Source organism: Hevea brasiliensis, unplaced genomic scaffold (assembly GCF_030052815.1).
Source record: "Hevea brasiliensis isolate MT/VB/25A 57/8 unplaced genomic scaffold, ASM3005281v1 Scaf7, whole genome shotgun sequence".
NCBI classification, from domain to species: Eukaryota; Viridiplantae; Streptophyta; class Magnoliopsida; order Malpighiales; family Euphorbiaceae; genus Hevea; species Hevea brasiliensis.
In genome coordinates this window covers 1,823,273-1,849,675 of record NW_026615250.1, presented here as the reverse complement: position 1 = coordinate 1,849,675, position 26,403 = coordinate 1,823,273, and the positions used below count along the sequence as shown (strand labels likewise).

At 33.3% G+C, this 26,403-nt stretch overlaps 3 protein-coding genes and 1 long non-coding RNA gene across 4 annotated transcripts; 1 reads left to right on the top strand and 3 right to left on the bottom strand.

Annotated features, from left to right (window-relative positions):
- Positions 1-14,074: 14,074 nt before the first annotated feature.
- On the bottom strand, positions 14,075-14,562 carry LOC110655997 (uncharacterized). Its single transcript, XR_009147017.1, has 3 exons — positions 14,507-14,562; positions 14,298-14,402; positions 14,075-14,183 (listed from the first exon to the last, which is right to left on the bottom strand). It is a non-coding gene; the product is annotated as an uncharacterized LOC110655997 (long non-coding RNA).
- A 1,352-nt stretch (positions 14,563-15,914) lies between these two features.
- Positions 15,915-19,217, bottom strand: LOC110655968 (uncharacterized). Its single transcript, XM_058142800.1, has 2 exons — positions 17,238-19,217; positions 15,915-17,154 (listed from the first exon to the last, which is right to left on the bottom strand). Exons 1-2 carry the CDS (start codon positions 18,641-18,643, stop codon positions 16,833-16,835), a joined length of 1,728 nt encoding a protein of 575 aa, XP_057998783.1. The 5' UTR covers positions 18,644-19,217; the 3' UTR covers positions 15,915-16,832.
- On the bottom strand, positions 18,686-19,513 carry LOC131177703 (uncharacterized). The gene has a single exon (XM_058142811.1). It carries the CDS (start codon positions 19,511-19,513, stop codon positions 18,686-18,688), a length of 828 nt encoding a protein of 275 aa, XP_057998794.1.
- Positions 19,514-20,671: 1,158 nt separating this feature from the next.
- On the top strand, positions 20,672-22,601 carry LOC131177701 (anaphase-promoting complex subunit 5-like). The gene is made up of 4 exons (XM_058142810.1): positions 20,672-20,680; positions 21,010-21,095; positions 21,640-21,766; positions 22,515-22,601. Exons 1-4 carry the CDS (start codon positions 20,672-20,674, stop codon positions 22,599-22,601), a joined length of 309 nt encoding a protein of 102 aa, XP_057998793.1.
- The last annotated feature ends 3,802 nt before the right edge of the window (positions 22,602-26,403 follow it).

Here is a 26,403-nt window from a genome sequence, read left to right as displayed (position 1 = left end):
ATTGCCAATTAGTGATGAGCCTAGTAAGTCATACACATACACAAGTTATCACCTAATTAAATATGATTTAATTAATTAATTAAACAGTTTAGTTGATTAATTAAATATGTTTGGTTTTCAATTAGATTGCAAAATCCCTAGCATGACTTGAAACCAAATCTAGATTATTGGATGTATAGTATAAGTTAAATTTATATTTAAAGTGTTTAAATATGAATTTAATTAATGAGAAATTAATTAATAAAGATTAATTAATTTGATATAAATTAATTAAAAGAAGAGAAATAATTATTTTGGGTTGAGAACTCAAAATTAAGACATAAGAGCATTTTGGTCATTTCACAGGGTGACACGTGGCACCATGTAACACCCCCGTTGCATAGCCTGGTAGATTTCACTGTTCCGGTGACCGGTGTCGGTCCGGACAATTAATGGGATTAGGGCCACACTTAAGACAACATGAGAAGCCATAAACACAAATAATTAGTAATGTTTAATTAGTTAACTATAAATAAGAAAAACAGAACATAAGAGGTTAAACGAGTCGAGAGTCACAAATGATGAGTGACCTCCTGAACGCATCGAAGTCGTTTTAAACTCAAATTTTGAACCGTAAAAAGTGACGCTGCGGTCCTTAGGACCCTTATGGACACAGTGGAAAAGAGAAAATCACAAAAAAGAACTGTTAAGTCAGTCAAATAATTAGGTCAGGGAGCCGGAAGAAATATTGGATTATTTGCAAACCGGGATGAACCGGCGAGGGGCGATTTGGTCAATTGACCCCGAGAGCTGACTCCTGACCTAACTGTCAAATAAAATCGGAGAAAAGAAAATTTCGGAATTGAGAATTAAATTAAAGAACTAATAGAAAAAAAAAAAAGAAAGAAGATGGAAAAGTCAAAGTGATGACATCATGCATGATGTCATAAAGGCTTAATTGATTTATTTTATTAATTTGGGAATTTTGGTCTTCCTAAGACATAAAAGAAAAGAAAAAAAAAATATAATAAAGTCATCTTCTTCATAAAAAACGTGACTCTCTCTCCCTCACCCTCTCCCTCACCCAAAACCTCCATTAAAGCTCATTTTGAGCTTGATCAAATCCCTAATTTCACCATAGAAAAATTAGCCACCATAGTTAAAGCTTATCTAGGCAACTTGAGAAGAGGATTGAGCAAGAAAGAAAGAAGGAAAATTTGAAGAAAAGGAGGAAGAAAATTCTGCTCAAGGTTGGTAATACAAGCCTTAATTTTTCTTTGTTTAATTAGTGTTTATATGGCATTAAGAGCTTGTAAATAACCTTAAAATGAAAAAAAAAATGTGGGGAAGAACAAACTGAATTTTGGGGCAGCTTGAGAGGAGTATGGTTTGCATGAATATGATGCAATTGAATGAGTTTAGAAACCTTACTTAGTTAAATGATTAACATTAAAATCATTAGAAGTAGTTAAATGCAAGAGTTAGTGAGATTAGGGTTTCAATGCTAGGGTTTATGAACCAAAATTTGGAGAAATGCATAAATGACATGTTGGACCTATTGTGAAGTGAAATAATGGTCAATTATGACCAAATAACTTGTGTGGGAATGATAGGAATGAAAACTAAATTCGGAGGTAAATGGTCATGCTGCTGGCAGCATGACCAAACCCATTTTGAAGGACCAAAACTCAAATTTTACAAGCCCAATTGATATGCCACCAATTGGAGATGAAAATAGACATAAAAGAGCACAATTTTCATTAAGGAACCATGGCCAAAAACTGACCAAAACTTGGTGAAACAATTGACCAAAGTGAATTGATTGCTGGCTGCCACTGCACCAAATTGACCAAATGAACAGTAACTGTTCATTTGGTCATAACTCGAGCTAGGTAGGTCAAATTGACCTGAAATTTTACCAGCAATTAGATATGATATAGACCTAAAACTTTCATGAAGAACACCAACCCAAATTAGGCCATTAACTCATTCAAATCATTGACCAAAGTTAAATTTACTGTACTGAGATTCTGCAGAATTTTCATTGAGCAGCAATGTTTGGATGGCTATAACTCTCTCTAGAAAACTCGGATTTAGGTGATTCTTGAACCGATGGAAACCTAAGACATAGTATAACATTTCATATGAAGAAAGTGAGACCAAATTATGAACTTAACTTGGTCAAATTATTAACCAAAGTTGGACTAAAAATCTGCCAGCACTAAAATCTCAGTATGAACAGTACATATGAACAGTAAACTTATTTTGGCCATAACTTGAGCTAAAAAACTCCGATTGGGGTGATCCAAAAATGAGAATACACTTAAGACAATAAGGAACATTTTCTATGAAGGAAGTTTTGTCAAATTCCAACAGTAGATCGACCAATGGAACAGTACAACTTCGGAGAACCAAAACCGAAAATTGGCAATTTTGCCAAAATGACCTAAGCTTTAAACAAATGACCAAAACCAACAAGTTTGGTGACCAAAATGTGGTATGTGGGTGAAGTTGGAGTTCCCATACCCATTAAGCCTTAGAAAGTCAATAATTTGGCTTGAATAGTGTAGTGAATAGTAACCCGAAACACAAAATTTCGAGAACGTCGAATTTAACACGTTAGAGCTAGATAAATGTGAAGTTAAGTTTATTTTGGATTTATTTTAAGTTTTAGTATTGAAACATTAGAAAATTTCGTGTTTCAGTGGAAAAGAATACCGGGACAGAACCCGAGGAGTCGAGTTAAGGCCAACAGGCGACTCGTTTGAGGTTTGTGCACAACATATACTTTTATAATCATCTTTTGCATATCGTTTTGAATAATGTGAAATATTGGATTATGGCATTCTTATGATGTTTGATCTAAATTGTTGAAATTTATTATGTATATTTGAAATGACAATGTTTAGCAAATTGTTAAGATAAGTTTTGAAACCACAGTATCATGACCATATATTTGAACACCTCACTAGCACGACTAGTGGGGGTAATTTGTTTTGAATTTTGATTCCTTCTCTGGAGAAGTGTTGAGGTGTGCCAGTAGAAGAGGATGTGAATGGATATCCATATATTTGAGCTAGCTAGCCTTGTGATATGATTTCTCTTTAGCCTCTGGCTATTGAGATTCCATTTGTTTCGAATGGCATGATCTAACTGTGGGTTTTATGAAATGTGTTTTGATACTTTGAAATAAACTTGGTTTACATGTAAAATCTTACAATGCATGATTGTATTTAATTTTCATGTTTAGTCAAATTTTTGAATTAATGTGCTTTAAGTTTTGCATAAAGATTATTTTAGTATATTGTGCACCACTGAGTCCTAGTACTCAGCGATAGCTTTTATTGCTGTCGCAGATACAGAGACTAGAGGAGCAGCAGACTGAGCTGCTGAGGTGTGAGAAGCTACCAGCCTAAAGTTTTCGGGTATAATTTATACCCTAACTGTAAATATTTCTTTTGATGTATATATTGCACATAAATGTATGGACATGTACATGGGTCTTGAGCAGCTTGTACAAAGTTTATATAAAAGTTGTAATAAATTTTAATTTGGACTTTTTGAATGTAAATTTTAGTATGATGAATATATAAATTGTTTATCTTGAATGGAATATGAATAAATGATATTGATGGACAGTATTTTGAGAATTTTTGAACTTGTGAATTTTGAGAATTGGTTGAGATTGAGTATGAATTTGAAGTAGTGGTTGAGAAAAACTTTTAGAAGTGCTTTTTACAGGTATTCGAAGAACGGTTTTCTCAAAATACAGAGGAAACTCTGTCAAAATTTTTACAGAATTTGCGGAAAACTAAAATGGACCAAAAATATTAACTAGTTTTAATTTTAACTAAATGTTTTAAATACTTATTAGAAATGCTCACCACTTGTCAAAGATAAGAAAATTGTTTTAAAATCCCTTGTAGGGTACTTAATGAGTTATCGATAGGTGAAGTTCGGTAGTTCATTAGGTATTCTACGGGATCATGTTATGCCTTACAGAGGGGTAAGGTGTGACACACCATGAGATGGTGACATATGGGATTATACATAAGCTTGCCAAATATTTTTTAATCATGTAAGATGATTAAAATTAAGATTAAATATAGGTTTGACACATGGCACAATATGATTGGGTCACTTAAACCTAGAACTAATCAAAGGGTGACATGTGGCAAGGGTTTAATGTGTTGACCTAGCTATATAAGTGTTGTTATGAATTAAAAATATGACAACCAGCAGCCACTCCTCCTTTATCACGCCATTTTGAGGCTCTCCATCTCTTCTTCTCCATCTCTCATCAATTCAAAAAAATTGGCCATCAATCTCTTGAATTAAAAATACTAGAAATCATTTCTAGTGTCCTGTTTACATCTTTAATCTTTTAAAAGGCAGAACTTGATTTTCTAATTAATAGAAAAAGCTTTAGAAGCTATTCAAGGGCTGCCATAGGTGTTCTTGGTGTGGACAAGCTAGAGGGACAACATTTGGTGTCCTGAAGACGAATCTCAAAGGCGCAAATACACTGCAGTGCATCAAGAGGTTAGTGTGTTTGTTCTTGATTTAATCTAGGGTTTTAAAATTAATCTGATTAATTTTAAAATCTTAAATGGCAAATACAGATCCAAAAATATATTAAAAGAGTTTTAATATATTGTTTATCATTGAAATCAAATAGATAAAATAAATCTTGCATGATGCATGTGACCCTAGGTGAAAATTTTGAATTCAATGGTATAAACTTCTGTTTTTCACGCTTTTATTCCTTCAATTGGTATCAGAGCCACTATATTTGCTATTTAGATTGTTGATTATATGATTTAATTGTGTGTTTTGATCATGAGATGATTTATCCATTGCTGGTTGCAATGGAGGTGTGGCGGCATGCTTGAAAAACACCATCAATGGTGCGCATGTTTTGGCTTTCATGGGTGGTTCAAGGTTTAGCTTTTAATTATGCAATTGTTGTATGATCTAAGGCCTATTATTTGACTAATTAAAGTGTTTAATTAGTAGTTTTAATCACACAATTAAATTATGATTCAAATCAGAATTTTAAAAGTTGTTTGAATGTGATTCAAATCTGAATTTTTAAAGTTGTTTGAATCATATTCAAATCTGAATTTTTAAAGTTCATTAAATAATATTCAGATCTGATTTTTTAAAAAATGTTTGAATGTGATTCAAATCTGAATTTTTAAGATTGTTTGAATGTGATTCAAATATAAATTTTTAAATTTGTTTGAATGATATTCAAATCTAAATTTTTAAATTTATTTGAATCATATTCAAATCTGGATTTTTAAGTTGAATATGAGATATTCAATTTAATTTAAGTATGTGTGTTTTATTTAATTGTTAAATAGTAATATGCATGATAGATGATCATGGACTATAAAAGACCAATGTGATTGGATTTATTTCTTTTATGCTTCTTTGGGATTGTAAATTAATTAATTTATTTTAATTTATTTTGGGCATGTATTATTAAGTTTGTAATAATTTTTGGGTTGTAATTTCATTTATTTAAGTTCTTGTAAATTCGCCTTGATATGCCAAGGATTACTATGTAATTGGATTGCAAGAAGTTCAAGGAGGTCAAGAGCATTGGTGGGACCAGTGGGAGGAATTCAAGATCAAGTATTGATTATGTACTCCTTTAGCAACTCTTGTAAAATGAATGAATGAAATGCACCTAAGAATGCCCTGATTCAATTCTTGGTGGCTCAGAATTGAATCTCTTAGAAAGTCCATGATCATACCATATTTACTGCTTATCCATGATTGCATGAGATGTATGGGAATGTATGTAATTATATGATATATGCATGCTAAATGGATAATGTGCATAGTGAGACCTAAATAGTAATTAGGATGACCATAAAATCTTCCAAACAAATGATTAAGTTGGAAATGCTATAATTAAAGTAATTATAACATAAGCCCTCCATTGGGGCAATTATTTTAAGAAATTTTAAATAGTTGCATAAGATGCAATTAATTTAAGAGATTTTCTTAAGAATAATTGTTAAGCATGAGATGTTGTAAATATGTAAATGGTTTGGTGTCCAATATTGGATGTACCTGAGGACATTAAAATTATTTGCATAATTACTGGCTCAATGGGATCAACTTAACTAATGCAAGATAAGTCAATAATGGATGTACCTGAGATTTTGAGCATTAGGGGCTAGGTAAAGGATTGAACCTCACATGAGATGTGATGGGTAAGGAGTTGCTCACTTATAGTTTATTGTAATTCCAATAACGGATGTACCTGAGGATGATCAATAGAATTATAAGAATTCAATCACCCACTAGAAATCCATCCAACTAGGATTTCCGTTTTCTACTTTGGAAGTGTAGGATTCGCTAAGTTAGTGGGAGGACCAATTTGATTAAAAGACCATAATTATTTTGGTTAATTACATGATACATTTACTAATTAATCTGATTATTTTCTGCAGTTAATTTTCTGATAATAATGAGCACAGAACAACCACCACCATCCAATATCCTTGCAAGCATACTTGATCGCAATAGGTTGACAGGACCTAATCTCTTTGATTGGCTAAAAAATTTGAAACTTGTCCTGAACCTTGAACATATAGGATATGTTCTAGATTCAAATGTTCCTGGTCCCTTACCTCCAGAGGCCACTCAAGAGGAACATGAAACTTTGGACAAGTGGAAGGAGCATGATATGAGAGCTAAGTGTTACATGCTTGCTTCCATGAGTAATGAGTTACAGAAGCAGCATGAGAACATGTAGAGTGCGAGTGAGATCCTCCTTCACCTACAAGAGTTGTATGGTGATCATAGCAGGAATGCTAGGTATGAGATATCTAGGCAGTTGTTCCACATGAGGATGTCTGAGGGACAAAATGTTGGGGATCATGTCCATAAGATGATTTGGCTGATTAAGCAGTTGGAACATTTTGATTTCAACATGGATTTCCAACTTCAGATGGATTTGATCCATCAGTCCCTTCCTAATTCTTTTGGAAATTTTGTGACAAATTTTCATATGACTAAACAGGAATGCACCTTAGCTGGTTTACTCAACATGCTGGTTATTGCCCAAAAGAATATGCTGGGCAATAAAAGAAAAGAGGTAGCTTTGATTGCATCTTCTTCTACTGGAAAGTCCAACAAGAAGAAGGGCAATAAGAAAAAGAAACCTCAGATTCCTGGTCCTTCCAAGAAAATAGCTAAACAGAAAGGGAAAACTAAAGCTGATGGAGGCAAAGGAAAGTGTTTCCACTGCCAGAAGGATGGGCACTGAAAAAGGAACTGCCCAGAGTATCTTACTTCTCTAAAGGACAATAAGGATACACCTTTGGAAGGTATGTCCATATCTTGTTATTTAGATTCTGATGATACTCATAGTTCATCTTCAGCTTGGGTTTTAGATACTGGTGCCAGTTCTGACATTTCTAATGATATACAGGAACTAGCAAATAGTAGCAGCTTGCGTTCTCAAGATGTTAGAGTCCGGATTGGCAATGGCTCAACTGTTGAAGCTTTAGCCAAAGGATCTAAATCTTTTTACATGTTTGGACATATTTTGCGTTTGGATAATATTTTATATGTACCTGATGCTTTTAAGAATATCATTTCTATATCTAGTTTGACTAGAAATGGCTATGAATTTCAGTTCACAGATAATGTTTGCAATATTTATTTTGGAAATAAATATATTGGTTCGGGTTATATGAATGATGGTCTTTATTATTTGGATAATAATGATGAACACAAAATGAATGCAAGTGATCTAAATGAATGCAATAGTGAAAATCAACTCAAGTTCAAAATATATTTGGTACTTAAGGTTATGTCATGTTGTAGAAGATAGGATTACAAAATTGGAGAAAATGGGGATTCTATCCTCATTGGGCTCTGAGCCTGCTCCAACTTGTGAATCATGCCTTCAGGGCAAAATGACTAGATCACCCTTTGTTGGACAAGGGCTAAGAGCTGAAAATATTTTAGGGCTAATACATAGTGATGTATGTGGTCTATTTAAGAAAATGGCTAGAGACTGTTTTCATTATTTCATTACCTTTACTGATGATAAATCAAGGTTTGGATATTTGTATTTGATGAAATACAAACATGAATCCTTTGAAAAGTTCAAAGAATTTAAATCTGAAGTAAAAAATCAAACAGGAAAGAGTATTAAAGCTCTTCGATCAGATCGTGGAGGTGAATATTTGAGTATTGAATTTGATGAATATTTGAGAGAGCATGGCATTTTTCCTAGCTGACTCCTCCAGGAACGCCACAGCTGAATGGTGTATCTAAAAGGAGAAATCATACCTTATTGGATATGGTACGTAGTATGATGAGCTATACTGATATGCCAATCTCCTTTTGGGGATTTGCATTAGAATCAGCTTTGTATATTCTGAATAGGATTCCATAAAAATCAGTTTCTTCCACACCTTATGAGATATGGCATGGAAGAAAACCAAGTCTTAAGCATGTTAAGATTTGGGGTTATCCAGCTTATATCAAAAAGCTGAACACTGATAAATTGGAGACCAGATCAGAAAAGGGTCGATTTGTTATATATCCAAAAGATAGTTTTGGATATTATTTTTATTTGCCTACTTCACAAAAGGTTGTGATAAGTAGAGATGCCACATTTCTTGAACAAAAGTTTGTCCAGGAAGGAGGCAAAGGAAGGGAAATAGAGTTGGAATTGGAGAATTCTGATCAACCAACAAATCAGATGGATATAGATCCATTTAGTCAACCTACACCCGTTGATGAAACATCTACAGCTGTTCCTCGTAGAGCAACCAGGGTATCTGACCCACCAGTGAGATATGGTTTCCTTCATGAAGAAGAACAAGAGTTGTCTACTCATGAAGAATTAGATCATGGAGATGATCCACTTACCTATGAAGAAGCTATATCAGATATAGACTCTTCAAAATGGATTGATGCTATGAAATCCGAGATTGATTCCATGTATAAGAATCAAGTTTGGTATCTTGTTGACCCACCTGAAGGTATTGTATCTATAGAGAACAAATGGGTTTTCAAAAAGAAAATTGGTTCTGATGGAAATGTAAAGACTTATAAGGCAAGGCTAGTAGCGAAAGGGTTTCACCAAAGGCAAGGAATCGACTATGAGGAGACTTTCTCACCTGTTGCGATGCTTAAATCAATTAGGATTCTATTAGCAATAGCTGCATACTATGATTATGAGATTTGGCAAATGGATGTCAAAATAGCTTTTCTCAATGGATACATTGAAGAAAACATTTTCATGGAACAACCTAGGGGTTTTGCATCCTAAGATGGTTCCAAGGTATGCAAGCTAAAGCGATCCATTTATGGGTTGAAACAACCTTCGAGGAGTTGGAACATTCATTTTGATGGAGCCATTAAATCCTTTGGTTTTATCAAAAATGAGGATGAGCCATGTGTATATAAGAAGGTTAGTGACAGTGCTATCACTTTCCTTGTCTTATATGTGGATGACATACTGTTGATGGGCAATGACACAGTTATATTGACAACTGTAAAGGTATGGTTGTCAAATACATTCTCCATGAAAGACTTAGGGGAGGCAACCTATATTCTTGAGATTCGCATCTATAGAGATAGAGCGAAAAGAATAATTGGTTTATCCCAAAGTCTATACTTGGAAAAGGTGTTAAAGAGGTTTAACATGCTTGATTCCAAGATAGGATTGTTACCAGTGAGACATGGTATCCATCTTTCTAAAGAGGTATCTCCAAAGACACCTGAAGAAAGAGATAAAATGGCCAGGATTCCATATGCTTCGGCTATTGGAAGTTTAATGTATGCAATGTTGTGTACTAGGCCGGATATCGCATATGCTGTTAGTTTGACTAGCAGGTATCAATCCAATCTAGGTTTGGAACACTGGATAGCTGTCAAAAATATCCTTAAGTACTTGAGAAGAACTGAGGATTTATTCTTGATCTATGGAGGTGGAGACTTGCAATTGGATGGTTATACTGATTCTGATTTCCAATCAGATATTGATGATAGAAAGTCTACCTCTGGATATGTGTTCATTTGTAATGGAGGTGCAGTCAGTTGGAAGAGTTCCAAATAGAGCACGACTGTAGATTCCACTACAGAGGCTGAGTATATTGCTGCATCAGATGCTACAAAGGAAGTTGTTTGGATAAAGAAGTTCATGACAGAACTTATAGTAGTTCCTTCCATTGAGTCAGCAGTTCCACTACACTGTGACAACAATGGAGCTGTCATATAAGCTAAGGAACTAAGGTCTCACCAAAAATCCAAACACATAGAAAGGCGCTACCATATTATCAGAAAAATAGTTGGGCAAGGCGATATAACCATGCAGAAAATAGCATCAGCTGAAAATCCAGCTGATCCATTCACTAAGCCTATGTCACAGACTCAGCTAGACCGACATCTTGAGAAGATGGGTCTAAGATATTGTAATGAATGGCTCTAGTGCTAATGGGAGATTGTTAGTAGTATGCCCTAGAGCATATCATTTAGTATGTATCTTGTACATGTTTTTATTAATAAAAGGCATTTTCACTTTTCTGTTTACATAAGATATTTATGTGTAATAGAAAAGGTCCATAGATATTTTGTTAGAAATTCTATTCTTAAGTTGTTAAGAATATGAGTGACATTATTTATAGTACAAAGTATCATAAATAGGTTCACAATCGAGGATACTTCATAATAAGGACATGACTTATCTAGAAAGATTGTATTCATGTTTGTTCCCAAGTTATTTATATGAGATATAAATAAGATGGAATGGTGAGTTTCATGCCATATAACAAACATGATAGGCACTTATACATTATAAGTAGGCCGAACCAGTGACACTTATGACAAGCACATGGAGTTTACTCTTGTCAATGCATTGTCATAAATCATATCAGTGCATATAATCTTTAAACATGAGATAGCACAGTTATCTTATATATAGGTAGTTTGAGTTTGATACTGCTTTCATACTTGTACTGTGCATAGGTATATGGGCATGTGTTGGCTCCTACTAGTTATATATGGAGGTAGGTGTTAATCAAGATGGAATATGTTCCTCTAAGTAAATAGAGATAAAATCCTATGTTCATTTAATTGTTCTTGATGTTTTAAGTTCCTGGCCAGGACAGATAGTTTCTGATGAGAAAAATCTTTTTAATCAAGAACTGGAATTAAAAGAGAACATAATATTCATAGCAAATGGAGTTTGACATAAACCATAACTCCAGCTTGAGTTGGGATTTTGTAACAGAGAGATTCTAATGCATGGTAACATATGATTATAGGTTCATTTAAGGTAAATCTTATTACTAATTGGGTAGCCATCGCATACTATGCTAGGTGTTAACCATGATCTATGAGGTACATAAAATGATTTAGAGAAATCATTTATGGTAAGAAAGAGTTCTAATGATTAAGAGTTGATATCATATCTCATTGCCAATTAGTGATGAGCCTAGTAAGTCATACACATACACAAGTTATCACCTAATTAAATATGATTTAATTAATTAATTAAAGAGTTTAATTGATTAATTAAATAGGTTTAGTTTGCAATTAGATTGCAAAGTCCCTAGCATGACTTGAAACCAAATCTAGATTATTGGATATATAGTATAAGTTAAATTTATATTTAAAGTGTTTAAATATGAATTTAATTAATGAGAAATTAATTAATAAAGATTAATTAATTAATTTATATTTGATGTAAATTAATTAGAAGAAGAGAAATAATTATTTTGGGTTGAGAACTCAAAATTAAGACACAGGGGCATTTTGGTCATTTCACATGGTGACACGTGGCACCATGAGATGGTGACACATGGGATTATACATAAGCTTGCCAAATGTTTTTTAATCATGTAAGATGATTAAAATTAAGATTAAATATGGGTTTGATACTTGGCACAATGTGATTGGGTCACTTAAACCTAGAGCTAATCAAAGGGTGACATGTGGCAAGGGTTTAATGTGTTGACCTAGCTATATAAGTGTTGTTATGAATTAAAAATATGACAACCAACAGCCACTCCTCCTTTATCACGCCATTTTGAGGCTCTCCATCTCTTCTTCTTCATCTCTCATCAATTCAAAAAGATTAGCCATCAATTTCTTGAATTAAAAATACTAGAAATCGTTTCTAATGTCCTGTTTACATCTTTAATCTTTTAAAAGGCAGAACTTGATTTTCTAATTAATAGAAAAAGCTTTAGAAGCTATTCAAAGGTTGCCATAGGTGTTCTTGGTGTGGACAAGCTAGAGGGACAATATTTGGTGTCCTGAAGATGAATCTCAAAGGCGCAAATACACTGCAGTGCATCAAGAGGTTAGTGTGTTTGTTCTTGATTTAATCTAGGGTTCTAAAATTAATCTGATTAATTTTAAAATCTTAAATGGAAAATACAGATCCAAAAACATATTAAAAGAGTTTTAATATGTTATTTATCATTGAAATCAAATAGATAAAAATAAATCTTGCATGATGCATGTGACCTAGGTGAAAAATTTTGAATTCAATGGTATAAACTTCTGTTTTTCACGCTTCTGTTCCTTCAGTCTCCATGTCGTTCAACCTCAGTTTCGATCTCTCAAACCAATATCAAGTCTCCTCGCCAGTCAATCATATTTTCGATCTCTCGTCAAAGAAAATCAAACCAACATCAAGTCTCCGTGCCATCCAGTCTTATTTCCGATCTCTCTTTTATAAATATTGGGGATAATCGTTTAATAATGTTAAGGTTTTAGTCAGACTTAATGGTGTTTCCAATCTTAAGTATTCAAATCAAGTTTCCAATTTTAATGATCTAAGTTCTATCCGGTATTTGGTTTCGGCCCAAGCCGATCTCATGGTTATAATGTTCTTCCGACCTCTTATACTTAGATTAATAATCGCTGATTAAGTTAAATGTCCCAATACGTTCAAGCAATTAAGCATTCATGCAATTTAGATACTTTCGAGCTCATCAAGAAATTGAACAAAAGAGATTTCATTTCATATCAAAATAAAATACAAGTCATTTGGCTGAAGGATCACCCCCAGCCTGTTCTACATTTCGCTCAGTCTTTCTCTCTCCCTTAGGCTCCTCCTCGCTCTCCTCCTCGTCTTAACACTACAAGAAAAAAGGAGATTTGAAACCGAATATTCGGTTTCAAATCAGTGAAAATCGGTTTCTAAATACATTTAGAAACCGATTTGAAACCAAAATATTCAGTTTTAAATCCGCAAGTTTCTAAATAAATTTGAAACGGAAAATGGCGTCCGTTTCAAATTCTGAAGCTATTTTCAAACCACTATTCCGTTTCAAATTTAGAAACCACATATATTCGGTTTCAAATTCCGTTTTAATTTAAAAACGGATATTTTGGTTTCAATTTTTTGAAACAGAAATTGCTTTCAAATCGGTTTCTAAGTTCAAACCGATCCTTGTGTTATTGGATTAGAAACGGAAAAATTCGCTTTTAATCCGTTTCAAATTACTAGTAGAAAATTTTTATTTTTTATTTAATATATTATTTCTGTATTGAAGCATATAATATAATATTAATTTTAAATGCTCAATATCATAATATTTACAATATCAGTCACAAATATCAAATATCACCAATATTATATATAAATATGACAGTGAAGGGTTATGACAATAATGTCTTGTATGGAAAAATAAAATATCATAATAACAAAAAAACAAGCTACTTGTCATTAACAAGATCATCACTCATCACCACTATCGCCTCTCTCTACCATCATCCCGATGAGTCGCATCCGAGTTGGGGTCAGAAATCGCGTACTCTGCATCATTTGTGCCATCATGTTTTGCATCATTTGTTGCATGCGCTCCTCCAAGGTTCTGCTCACGTTGTCTATATCTCTCTTCTATCATGAGCTTGAATTGTCGGTCTCTCTCCTCCATTATAGCCAAACAATCCTTTAGCGTTACAACGATCGATGCAATTGTTGAATCTCTTCCTCCATTGCTTCCGACTGAGCGCAGTAGGATGCAGTAGAAGATGATCCATGTGATGAGCTAGGGTAAAAAATTGATGCTTGAGATCCAATGCCATAAACCCTCTTCTTTTTCTCCCCCCCCCACAACTTGATAATATAGTGCGACCTCATCTACAATAGGAGGGTCATTGCACCCCTCTTGTGGTTGAGACGACTGCTCCTTAAGCGCCAAAAATGCATCCTGCATAAGTTAATGCACATATTTTAAATTTATTTTTCTTGGCAATTGAATAAACAAACTCACTTATTCATTTTTTTCGTATAATTGAAAGACATAAAATACTTGTTCACTTACCTTAATTGATTGCGCTCGTGAATCAACCATATCGGAGGTGCCTTTCCTAGTGTGGGTCTTATGGAAAAGTTCATAAGGAAAAGGTCTTCGGCCAAGCTTGGCTTCCTGAAAAGATATAATGATTTTAGTGATGTTTATAATAATGTTCAATTATTTGCTACTAATATGTAGACAGACAATAACAAAACCAGTAAATATGAAATCATTACCATTCTATCTGCGTGAGTAGCATGTGAAACTGAACCCCCTGTGTGTCTAGAGATGCCCGCCTAACTCCCCTATCTCACTACAATGTTAGCAGTGAACTGATGGCTCTTGGCTTTAAACTCTGGGCTACTCTATGCCTCCTTCCATTTTTGTATTGTACTATTAGGCACGATGACCTTGGATTTTCCTTTCCTGACATTGCACATTAGCGCCTTGTAGCGCTCTGCAGCCTTACGCCTCCAAGCTTCCTTTACCAGTGGAGTCACCTCTTGCCAATCAAAGTATTTCTGTTATAAAACAAATAAAAATTAAGACAGTTGTATTAGTATGATAATATTTTAGAAAAAAATTGACAGCATTTCCCCTTAATTTTGGACAATCCAGCTTAGTTATTAGGTATTAATTGCACCTGTTAAAAATACTTCATATATTCTCAACAACAAATAACATCCACCCCAACTACAACAACTCACAACAATATATATTTTCAACATCCTCAACACACAAGCTGTACATAGAACATTTAAGCATTAATATACTTCAATTGTGTTCTTTTACATTAATTCACAAATTCTCATCACTTAAATGATATTTGTTTGTAACATTCTTTTTTGAGGTTTCATAAACTATGCAAATTAGTTATCTGATAGATAATTATATTTAAATATTTATTTTATTACACAAATTCATCCCAAGAAACTCTTTTGTTTCAAAGTGATAGTTTTCCAACAAAGGTGCCCTCTGGGTCCATCCTCTCCTTGAAGATATTCTTCATCTTCTTAGCACATTCCTCAGATGGATGTAACCTGTACAAAAGAAAGACAGCAAATATATTGATTTTATGTAAATGTAGAAACATGGTACTTCAATTGCCAATGATATGTAATACCAAATCATAGATAAAGTTAATTAATTTTTAATACTTACGTGCCATTAATGAGCTTTATTCTTTTCTTTCTTCCAAATGTAGTGAGTGATAGGCCATCCATTGATGATATTGGTGCTGCCCCAACTGAATGACCTTCATGACCAGAGGTTGATCCAATTGCAGGCTCAAAAGATGGGGTAATAGGTGGTGGCGGTGGAGGTGGAGGTGTAGCTCGATGCTGTGTTGAAGCAGTAGACCCCTCCGGATCTGGTGTCGACCTCCCAGTGGATCGTGAAGGAACCTGAGGCTGACCCTGTGTAGATTGGTCTAGATGATCATTAGACTCATCCTGCACAGGTAACTGCCTTGACTGTGAATGACCCAACAAACCTCCCCTGCGACCGTTGCCTCACATCCTGCATAAATAATTGTATTAACAAGTTAGCTTCATTCAACTTATGATACATAATATAGATGAAATTTTCCAATAGTTAGAATTTATACTTCAAGTTTAGAAATATAAATTCATTAAGAGAAATACCTAATTCTAATTAGTATCACTATCATATACATCATCGCATTCCTCATCGCTTTCTGAGTCCAACTCAAGCTCTTCTTCATCTTCAACATCCTCTTCATTAATTTCAACTAGTACACCATTTTGATCATTCAAATATTGTTGTTGATCATCATCATCATCAATTTGAATCAAAGGGACTTCCATTTCATCTTCTTGAAATGGTTCTTCCCGTGCAGGGGGGGTTGTCACATTCACTTGCTCAGGAAGATCAATAACAGATCTCGCTTTGATTTTGAACACGGCCCACCAATCATCCTTGTCACGCTTTAAGCTTGGATATATGGAATAATTCACCTGAGCAGCTTGGATAGCAAGAACAAATGATTCATACCTATTGAAGGATCTTTTATGATTAATATCCACAAGTTTATATTTTGGATGAATCTTTGTTCCTACATTTGGTGTTGGATCAAACCAATCACATTTAAACAATACAGTTCTTTTGATTGGTAATCCAGGGTACTCCAATCGTAGCACTTCAATTAATTGTCCATAGTAGTCACTTTCATTAGTACTGTAATTAGTCCCCTTGATACATACCCCACTGTTCATCGTTGCCCTATGCGAACCATGACTTTTAGTGTGAAATTTGTAACCATTAACTACATAACTATTGTAGGACATAACACTTCTTAATGGACCCTTTGATAGATCCTTTAAAAACTGGCTTGATATATTGTTGGAGGGATTGTGAACATATTTATTGAACCACTTGTCAAATTCACGCTCTAGTTTCTCATCAACTTGTTTATCATTGATATTTGGATTGGCCATGTGTAACTCATTAACAAAAATGCTGCACACAATGAAAATAGTTAATTAAATGTTTGGAATCAATAATGGCATTGCAACAATTATAATAATTGAATATTAGAAATACTTACTCAATGTACGGTTTTACTTCTATACAATTCAACAAGATGTACATTTGTGCTGCTTGAAATTCTTGTTCTATGAGATATCTAACCTTTCCTTTTCCCAGTGGCCTACCGGAATGAGTGAAAATTGATAGATTCCCTAGATGTTCATCCATATGTTTGACTGTATCATCATTGCGTGGAACCTTTCGATGCCTTGTGTTGACATGGGGTTTAAAATAATGAGCGCAGAATGACGATGCTTCTTCAACTAAGTATGCATTGCATATGGAACCTTCCACTTTGGCTTTATTTTTCACATTATTTTTTAACTTCCTAAGGTACCTGTACCATTTACTATTTAGTCACAACAAAGTTTTTATTTCTCCATGTAATGATAGTATACAACAATACATTAAACTAGTTACCTCTCAAATGGATACATCCACCGATATTGCACAGGACCAGCAATCCATGCTTCATAAGCCAAATGCACTGGGAGATGTTCCATGGAGTCAAAGAAACTTGAAGGGAATATACGCTCTAGTTTACATAATATAATAGGAATCTCTTCATTGAGCTGTAACATGGCTTCTTCTCTAAGTGTTGTTGAAGTTAACTCTCTAAAGAAATTGCTCAATTCGGTCAATGCTTGCCACACATTTTTTGGAAGCAATTCCCTAAATGCTATTGGGAGTAATCTTTGCATAAAGACATGACAATCATGGCTTTTCATCCCAAACAACTTTAGTTTTCGCATGTCTATACACCTACCCATGTTTGACACATAACCATCTGGGAATCTAAGATTTTTAAGCCATTCACACAACACTGCTTTTGATTGTTTGTCTAATGTGTAACATGCTTTAGGATACTTTCCTGTTGCCATATCCCTCTCTAACTCAGGTCGGTGACAAAACTCTTTCAAATCTTCCCTTGATTTTGCATTGTCCTTCGTCTTCCCTTCAACATTCATCACAGTATTAAAAATATTTTCAAATACATTTTTCTCTATATGCATGACATCCAGGTTGTGGCGAAGCATGTTAGTACTCAAATATGGCAAATCCCAAAAAATGCTCCGTCTCTTCCAACCCGTGTTTTTTGCTTTGCAACTGTTATTCTCATCTGCACCCATATCTGTGACACACATTAATCCTAGATGTTCTATTTGTTCTAAAATTTCCTCACCAGATAGAATGGGGGGAGCACTTTTTGTAACTGTCTTGTTCTTTCTAAAAGCAATTTTATTCCGTCTGAAAGGATGGTTAGCTGGTAAGAATTTACGGTGATTGTCAAACCATGATTGTTTACCACCCTTTGTCAATGTGAATGCATCTGAATCGTCCCTACAATATGGACAAGCAGTCTTGCCTGATGTGCTCCAACCGGATAACATTGAATATGCAGGGAAATCACTTATTGTCCATAATAACGCAACCCTCATATTAAAATTATTCTTCTTTGATGCATCATATGTCTCAACTCCAACTTCCCACAACTGTTTCAACTCTGCAATAAGGGGCTGTAAGTACACATCCAATTTGTCTTTTGGGTTTCTCGGACCAGGAACTATTACCGTTAGGAACATATACTCTTCCTTCATACATAACCAAGGAGGCAAATTGTAAGGAGTGACAATGACTGGCCAAGATGAATATTGTTGTCCAGACTGACCGAATGGTTGAAACCCATCGGTGCACAGTCCTAGCCTTACATTTCGAACCTCAAGAAGAAATGAAGGATGTGTTTTATTAAAATGCTTCCATGTAGTTGCATCTGAACAATGACACATTACCCCATCTTCATGGTCATGCTCAGCATGCCATCTCATTTCTTTTGCTGTTGCATTCGAAGCATATAATCTTTGCAATCTCTATGTGAGAGGAAAGTAGTACATTTTCTTATGTGGCACATTGGTTTGAAAATTAGAAGAGCCTCGACTATGTCGTTTGAACCGTGGATGGTCACAAAATTTGCAATTCGTTAACTCACTATCTTCAGCCCAATATAACATACATCCATTAGTACAACAATGAATCTTCTCAACAGGTAGGCCCAATGCTTGAACCAACTTCTTCGTACTGTAAAAGTTTTCAGTCATTAAATTTTCATCCGGTAACACCTCTTTCATAAGTTGACAAATGTCATCAAAACACCTTTCTGACAAATGATGTTCTGCCTTGATATTCAACATCCTTGCAACAACTGAGAGCTGCGAATGGCTTTCACAACCTGGCCACACCTCTTGATTAACAGCTTGCAACATGTCATACAATTTTTGAGCTGATGGATTTGGAGGCTCCTCCATTACATCCTGAAAGAAATCAGGACCTGCTGCATCCATTACCATTTGCTCATAGGTATTGCTTGTGCTATTATCAACCTCTTGAACAGACTCCGCTATCATAACATTTATATTTTGACTATCAATATTACTTGTGCGGGGTTCCCCATGTAGAATCCATTTATAATAATATGGCACAAATCCATGCTTCATCAAATGTAACCGAATTGTATTCTCATCAGCATAATTATGATTCTGACACTTTCGATGATTACATGGACACTTCAGTTTATCCCCATCCATCCACTCTGGATGTTGCTTAGCAAATGTTATGAATTGTTCAATACCTTCTATGAATTCTGAGGTCAATAGACCATCTTTTAACCTAGCATACATCCATCTCCGATCTGATCCCATTTTCCTAATAGCTGTGTAATAATTAAGTGAATATTAGTAATGATATGTCATATATCAAAATTACATCATATACCCAATCATGCGTTGAAAGGTAAGGCCCTAACCCAATTAGAATTGTATCATCTCTACCAATAACAGACAGATAATGACATGTCATATATTTGTAAAAATTCCAGCAGCATTTCCCATTAGTTCTCCAAGTGCACAACATAAAATTTGCACCCAGAGAACAATGAGAGATGTTACAAAATTTCTACAAATAGAAAAAATTATCACCTCAAAAATTGATATGCATGCATCTACAAATTAAAACGCCATATTAAAATATTACTTACCTGTGTGATACTGAAAGCAAGGGACAAAATAACGAGAGATAGTGACTAAAAGAGAATGAGACAGACTGTAGTTCCAAAAAAAAAAAAAAAAAGAAATTCCGTCAGTAAATTCTTGTATAAAATTTAACACCTCAAAGTAAATAAATAAATAAATAACTACATTATATGGCATAATAGTATAAAATTAAAAAACATAATAATCATTAAAATTAAAGGACATGAAAAAAATAGATATTAGTATAGCAATAAAATAAACATACAATCTTTTATTTGTAATTTTATTTATTTCTTCAATTTTCAATAAAGTTTCTTTACTTTATTTTTATCTCTTTCTTCTTGAAGTTTTGGATTAAACCTTTGCTATTCTTTGAAGATTTGTTCATGTAATTATCTCTACACACTACACACTGCATCACATTGACTAATAGAAAACTTAATTTAAATTGGATAGACGGACTAAAGAATAAAATAGAGAGACTAAATAACAATTTTTCCTAACCTAAGCTGATATATACTTGCCTTCAGCTTAAAATTCTCCTGAGTATTTAATAAAATAGATCTATTGCTAAAGATAGCAACTTCAAATCCAATTTGACACCTGATGATGTAAGAAAAATCGCACCAAATTGGTAAGCTTAAAGATAATAGAGATAGAGACAAACCAACAGTGTCAAGGGCTCGAAGAACCAAATAGAATATACATACCTATAAAAAAATTAAAAAAAAAAAACACGAAATTAGAATTCATTTATGAAATTAGATAAATTAAACATATTATTTTGTAACAATATCTCACAACAGACAATAATTTAAAATATCAACAATGAGAGAGGTAGATCTATTATAGTGTATGCTTACTAGAAATCCAAGCTGAATAGCAGAACTTATAGAAAAAGCAAGGAGCATGCTGCTTGGACAACAACAACTTATAAGTTCCAGAGGCCACATGAAAAGCAATTTAAGTTAAAGAATTAGAGGAAGTACTATTCTGTTATTCTACATGTCAACTGATTAGTTCAGGTCATGGGTTGAAATCCAAGCCCGTTTTCCAAGAACAAAGAAGGAGGCGGCAGAAAAAAAAAATCTGGCTCAGAAAAATATTTTCTACAGTTTTCTGGAAACATTTTCACTTTTTGGGGTCTGTGCTAAATTATGATCCAGGTTCACTATCTACATTACTTAAATAGCCTTCATCATGACGATTATTTTGCTGCTGTGGAGAATCTTCATTGCTACTTTGATTACAGGTAACGAACAAATTTGACGTACATTTTAGTTCCTTAATATGCTAAATGGTGACTTATTGCTACTGTTTTTTACCCCTTTACACTTATCATTACCTGATCTACACTGTTTATTAGTATTTAATTGAAATCTCTCCTTTGGCAGTTCTATTAGCAACATGGTTTTTCTTGTATTACTAGATATTGAATATTTATGTCAGGAAATGGAGATTTCTTGCTATATTTCTAGCTACCCATGCTCATACACATGAACCCTCTTAAATTTATTGCAGTCTAGAATAGTGATCCAACTAAGCCTCCTCCCTTTTCTGGTACCCTATACCATTTGTGTACCTCATTCTTGTACCACATACCATATCATACCACTTTCTGGTAGCATGATCTTTGAGTTAGCTTAATTATTGATATTTTTTTTCCTTTTCCTCTAAACCTTTCAAGCAGCCACATGATAAAAGATGACTTTTAAGGCTCTTTTCTTCATCTCAAATGAACTTATTTGATGTTTAGGATTCAAAATGAACTAATTTGATAAATGTTGTTACAAAAGTGCAGGGATAGAGGGATTTGATTTTGTTCCACCTTCTGGATCAAATAATTCTGCAAGATACGAGATTGCTTTGTTATGTTTAGGGATGATGCACTTCTACTTCGGACATCCCAAGCAAGCTTTGTTGGTAATCACGCCTAATGATTCCCTCTTTAAAAAATTGGGTTTCCTATTTTACCCAGTAATTGTATGACTAGAATCACCAAAAGAAGGACATTGATTGGAACAAATAGTGAGCCTGCTAGTTTAGCTTGATTCTTTCTTGGCCACCTGCAATCTTAGATAATTAGGCCTCTGCTGAACTAACTGAAAAGATTTTGTCTCACAATGTGAGTTTAGGCTACGGTCAGTTGTGCTTATATAAGTCATCGCTTCCCCAATTATTAGGTTTTTAAAATCTGATACTACAAATATAATTATACATGTATTTTTTTTTTTGTGAATTAATGATAGACATATAGTGCTATCCAAGCAATTTGAGACTTGTATTTGAGCCTCTTTATCTCTAGTTCATATGTCCCATTGTGACTCTGGATGTGATACTATTTACGATTCATTTGATGTTAATCAAGCTCAGGCTTGCCTGAACTATGCTTAAATTTCATCCTTAACATGAGTTAAATGGGGTCTTGGTATATACATAGAGGAATTAAATTCCAAAAAAGGGGAGAAAAAAAATTAAAAAGGAAGAAGAAAATGCAAGTATCTGAGTTTGAGTTGCTCTAGGTTGAAACTTGGGCAATTCTTGGGTTAGCTTAGCAGACTTGGACAGTTGGAATCCTCTTTTTTAATCTGTTTATAAGGCATATGAATAGCTTTACTTCTTCCTTTTTGATTATTATCATTTGGTAATTGTTCTGCTTGTCAATGTTTAGGTCTTAACTGAAGCAGTGCTCATTTCTCAAGTGGTAAATCTTCTTACTTTATGCTTACACTCGCCAACTCTTTTTTTTTCCCTATAATGTTGCATAATGTGTATTATTTTGGAAAATTTGGAAAATTTTCTGCATTGTGGAGAATATTATTTATGCAGTTTTGATGAATGATGACATAGAAGAAATTATTGGGTAGACTTGGGTTACAAATTTATCTATATACCTAATCATGTTTAAGGATGCAATTTAGCCATACTTAACCATGGATTTTGCTGATGTGGTATCAAAGTTGGATGCATTAATTAAGCTTTAAGCCTTCAACTGAATGATGTGTTTGGACAACCATAATTTCAGAACCAAATTTTTCCTGTGAAATTAGTTTCTAATAGGCTTATATTGGATGCCTAAAGTTTAAATACCAATGATGTAGAATAAGAAGAAACCAAAGATCAAGAGAAACAAATTCTCAAGATTAAAAAATGAGAAACAAATTCTCTAGAGAAATTAGTTCTCAACTTTATTAACTGTCAATTGTCAATAATATCATAATATAAGTCAATTAAAATATGTAGAGAACCTAGGCCTATATATAGAATATTTTTAATCGTACTAACATTAGGATTAAGAATCCCACAAAAACTTAATTTTCTAAACAAGATACTCCTTCCTAATAGAACTCTATAAATATTCCTAAATAATTAAAATCTTCTATTCCTAATTTTACATGGAACGTAATTTCTAAATTGTATCTTCTAATATTGCATCAACCAGTCTGTGCATGTGTAGTTACTCTAGACATTTTTATTTTTATTGGTTTTCCTTTGGTCATGTGATGAGCTTTTAGAGGAGTTGTTTAGTTAGGCATTCAGTTGAATATTCAACAGATTTATCTCATTTTTGTTTTATTCATTTTAGGAGGAAACATTATTCTCCTTTTATATGCCTTTTCTTCTTTTTGTAATAGGACTCTGTTAAGATTCTTTGAAATTTTCACTTGGTTTTTTGTATTTTCAAAAGCTATAATATTACTCCCTCTCAGTATTACTAGTTGGATGACACAACCCAACCAAAATCTTATTAAGAAAATGGCATACACTTGCAGTCTGATTACTAAGCCATCAAACTTGCAAATCATTGAATTCAAACAAATACTATGGGCGGTTCAATTTAGAAGGTGCAAGGAAGATCAAGGTATAGAAAATTTGATGAGTGCATTCAAACCAATCTGTATTGGGAATTTCTCTAAACTAATACAATATTATGATGAGATAACATTACATATCAACTAAAAGTTGAGGTAGTTAACGAAATAATTCAAAAATATAAGTAAAAAGTTAGTTTAATTTAATTTATAATAAGAAAGAAATTTGTCAATATATAGAGACCCTACTTCTATAGGCATAGAACTGAAAATGTATTTTAAATAGGATCCATAAATAAATACAAGAATTTTGCTCCTTGCATGACACAGGATGTGTAACAATGTGCATACAAACAATTACCTAGAGTTCATGAAAATTTCTCTAAACCAGATTTATGTGAAGCAAACTTTCATATTGAAGTAATAGAACAAACCTGACTGTTTTCCTCAGTCAATCCATCTATTCATCTACCCCTGTTCTCTATCAATTCAAATAAGACCTATCAACAGAAAAAAGGTTCATCAGATAACAAGTACTGAAGGGGAACTATCCTACTCATTTCTCAGAAGGGAGAAAGGAACAAAATGCAAGCAATTAACGCCAAATGTGTGTGAGTTGTGATTACTTTCCACTGTTATGAAACTAGGAAAAAATGAGCCTACATTCGGTGCTCTGTTCTGCCAACCAGAATGAAGACAATACAATGGCCATTCTTGAGGTGAGGCGAAGATGAAATGCATTCATCATCTTCTAATAAAAGCAAAAGACCATACTGAAATGGTAATATCAGAACAGCAAGTACAAGGGAAACTTGTACAATATATCTGCTCGTAAATAAGAACTTTGGAAAGGAATTACACTAAAAAGGTTCAGTATAAAAATGGATATCAATTAGCTAAGTGTCTTACACTCTCATCAATTAATACCAGAAATCAAGATCAAGAAATAGTATTGAGAGGTCATCAGGCTCACGCACCAAAGTTACATACATTGCAAACAGAGAAAATAAACTTTTTTTTTCTCTTTCAAAGAAAATCTGAGTTCACAAATCAAATTAATTCTTCTGTCACTTCTAATTTAACAGTAACTAAAATTACAAATAGAATTTTAAACTTGGATTGACGTTCCACTCCGCTGATAATAAGATTACTAATGTTTGTTCTCATTCATCGTGCTGTTTTCAACGCAAAAAGAAGGAATAAAAAAAACAAATAAACAAAAAAAGAAAGTGAGAGAGAGGGAAATTGAAAATTACAGGAGCTTGACTTGAAAATAGAGGTAAAAATGCCAAGAAGAATCCGTAAAGTAAAGTCTCTGGTCGACTCTCCAGGAGGAAATCGAGACGAAAGAAACCCTAAGCATCAAAGACAACCAACTAGCGTGAAAGACCTAGAAGCAAAGAAACAAAATAACCATCAAATTAAATAGCAAACCTTAAGAGTAGATCCCACTCATGCTTCAATCCACCGAATTGAGGAGATTTGTTCTAGAGAGCAAAGAAAGCTATTTGGGTATTTGGGAGAACAGGCACGGGCAGCTGAGTGATATTAGATGAGAGTTTTTTTTTTCTTAAATAAATAAATGGCAATTAGAAACTGACTAAAATCGGTTTCTAATCCAAGGGCTTTTTGAAACCGAAAATATTCGGTTTCTAAATATACATAAGTATACGTAAACTTTTGAAACCGCACAAATCGGTTTCTAATTATAACAAAATAAATTAGAAACTGATAAAACTCGGTTTCTAATTCCTTTTAATATTTTAATAAATAAAATAAATAATAGATTAATTTTGAAACCAAAATTAATCGGTTTCGAAATATAAATAGAAGAATTAGAAACCGATAAGAATCGGTTTCTAATTTGATTAAATTTGAAATCGAAAATAATTGATTTCTAAATAAAATTAAATAACACTTTAATTTTTGAAACCGAAAATAATCAGTTTCTAAAATTAACCAAAAGAATTAGAAACCGATGTAAATTGGTTCCTAATTTGACTTTAAATTTAATCGATAAAATTGATGATAGATTTAGTTTGAAACCGAAAATAATCGGTTTCTAAATATTACTGGAAATAGAAACCGATAAAATCGGTTTCTAAGTTGACTTGAAATATATTAAATAAAATACACAATTAGATAAATTTTGAAACAGAAAATATCGGTTTCTAAATTTCAAAATGAAAATTAGAAACCGATAAAAATCGATTTCTATTTTGACATTAAAATTCATAAAAAAGTAGAAATAATATTAATTTTGAAACCGACAAAATCGGTTTCTAAATATACCTAATAGAAATAGAAACTGAAACAAATCGGTTTCTAAATTAACTTTAAAATTTATTAAATAAAATATACAATAAATAAATTTTGAAACTGAAAGTTATCGGTTTCTACAATAAACTAGAAATCGAAAATAATCGATTTTTATTTTCACTTTAAAATTTAATAAATAGAATAGAAATTATATTAATTTTGAAACCGATAAAAATCGGTTTCTAAATATAAATAGAAAATACATTCATTGTGGAAACCGAATTCAATCGGTTTCTAAATTAAATTCAATGAATTAAAAACCGACGTTATTTGGTTTCTAATATGACCTAATACAATAGAACTAATTTTGAGCCTTCAAATTAGAAACAAAAATATGTCAGTTTTAGATTTTGGTTTCTAATCGGTTTCTAAACTGTTGCTAATTTAGAATTTTGAAACCGATGTTTTTCTGTTTCAAATTTCGGTTTC

Coding starts and splice junctions, on each gene's coding strand:
- LOC131177703 (XM_058142811.1), bottom strand. CDS start 19,513: ATGGGATCAGATCGGAGATGGATGTATGCTAGGTTAAAAGATGGTCTA.
- LOC131177701 (XM_058142810.1), top strand. Junction 21,096..21,639: donor CATTGCTACTTTGATTACAG/GTAACGAACAAA, acceptor TTGTTACAAAAG/TGCAGGGATAGAGGGATTTG. Junction 21,767..22,514: donor ATCCCAAGCAAGCTTTGTTG/GTAATCACGCCT, acceptor GTCAATGTTTAG/GTCTTAACTGAAGCAGTGCT.
- LOC110655968 (XM_058142800.1), bottom strand. CDS start 18,643: ATGAGATGGCATGCTGAGCATGACCATGAAGATGGGGTAATGTGTCAT. Junction 17,155..17,237: donor TGGATGTATCCATTTGAGAG/GTAACTAGTTTA, acceptor TAAATGGTACAG/GTACCTTAGGAAGTTAAAAA.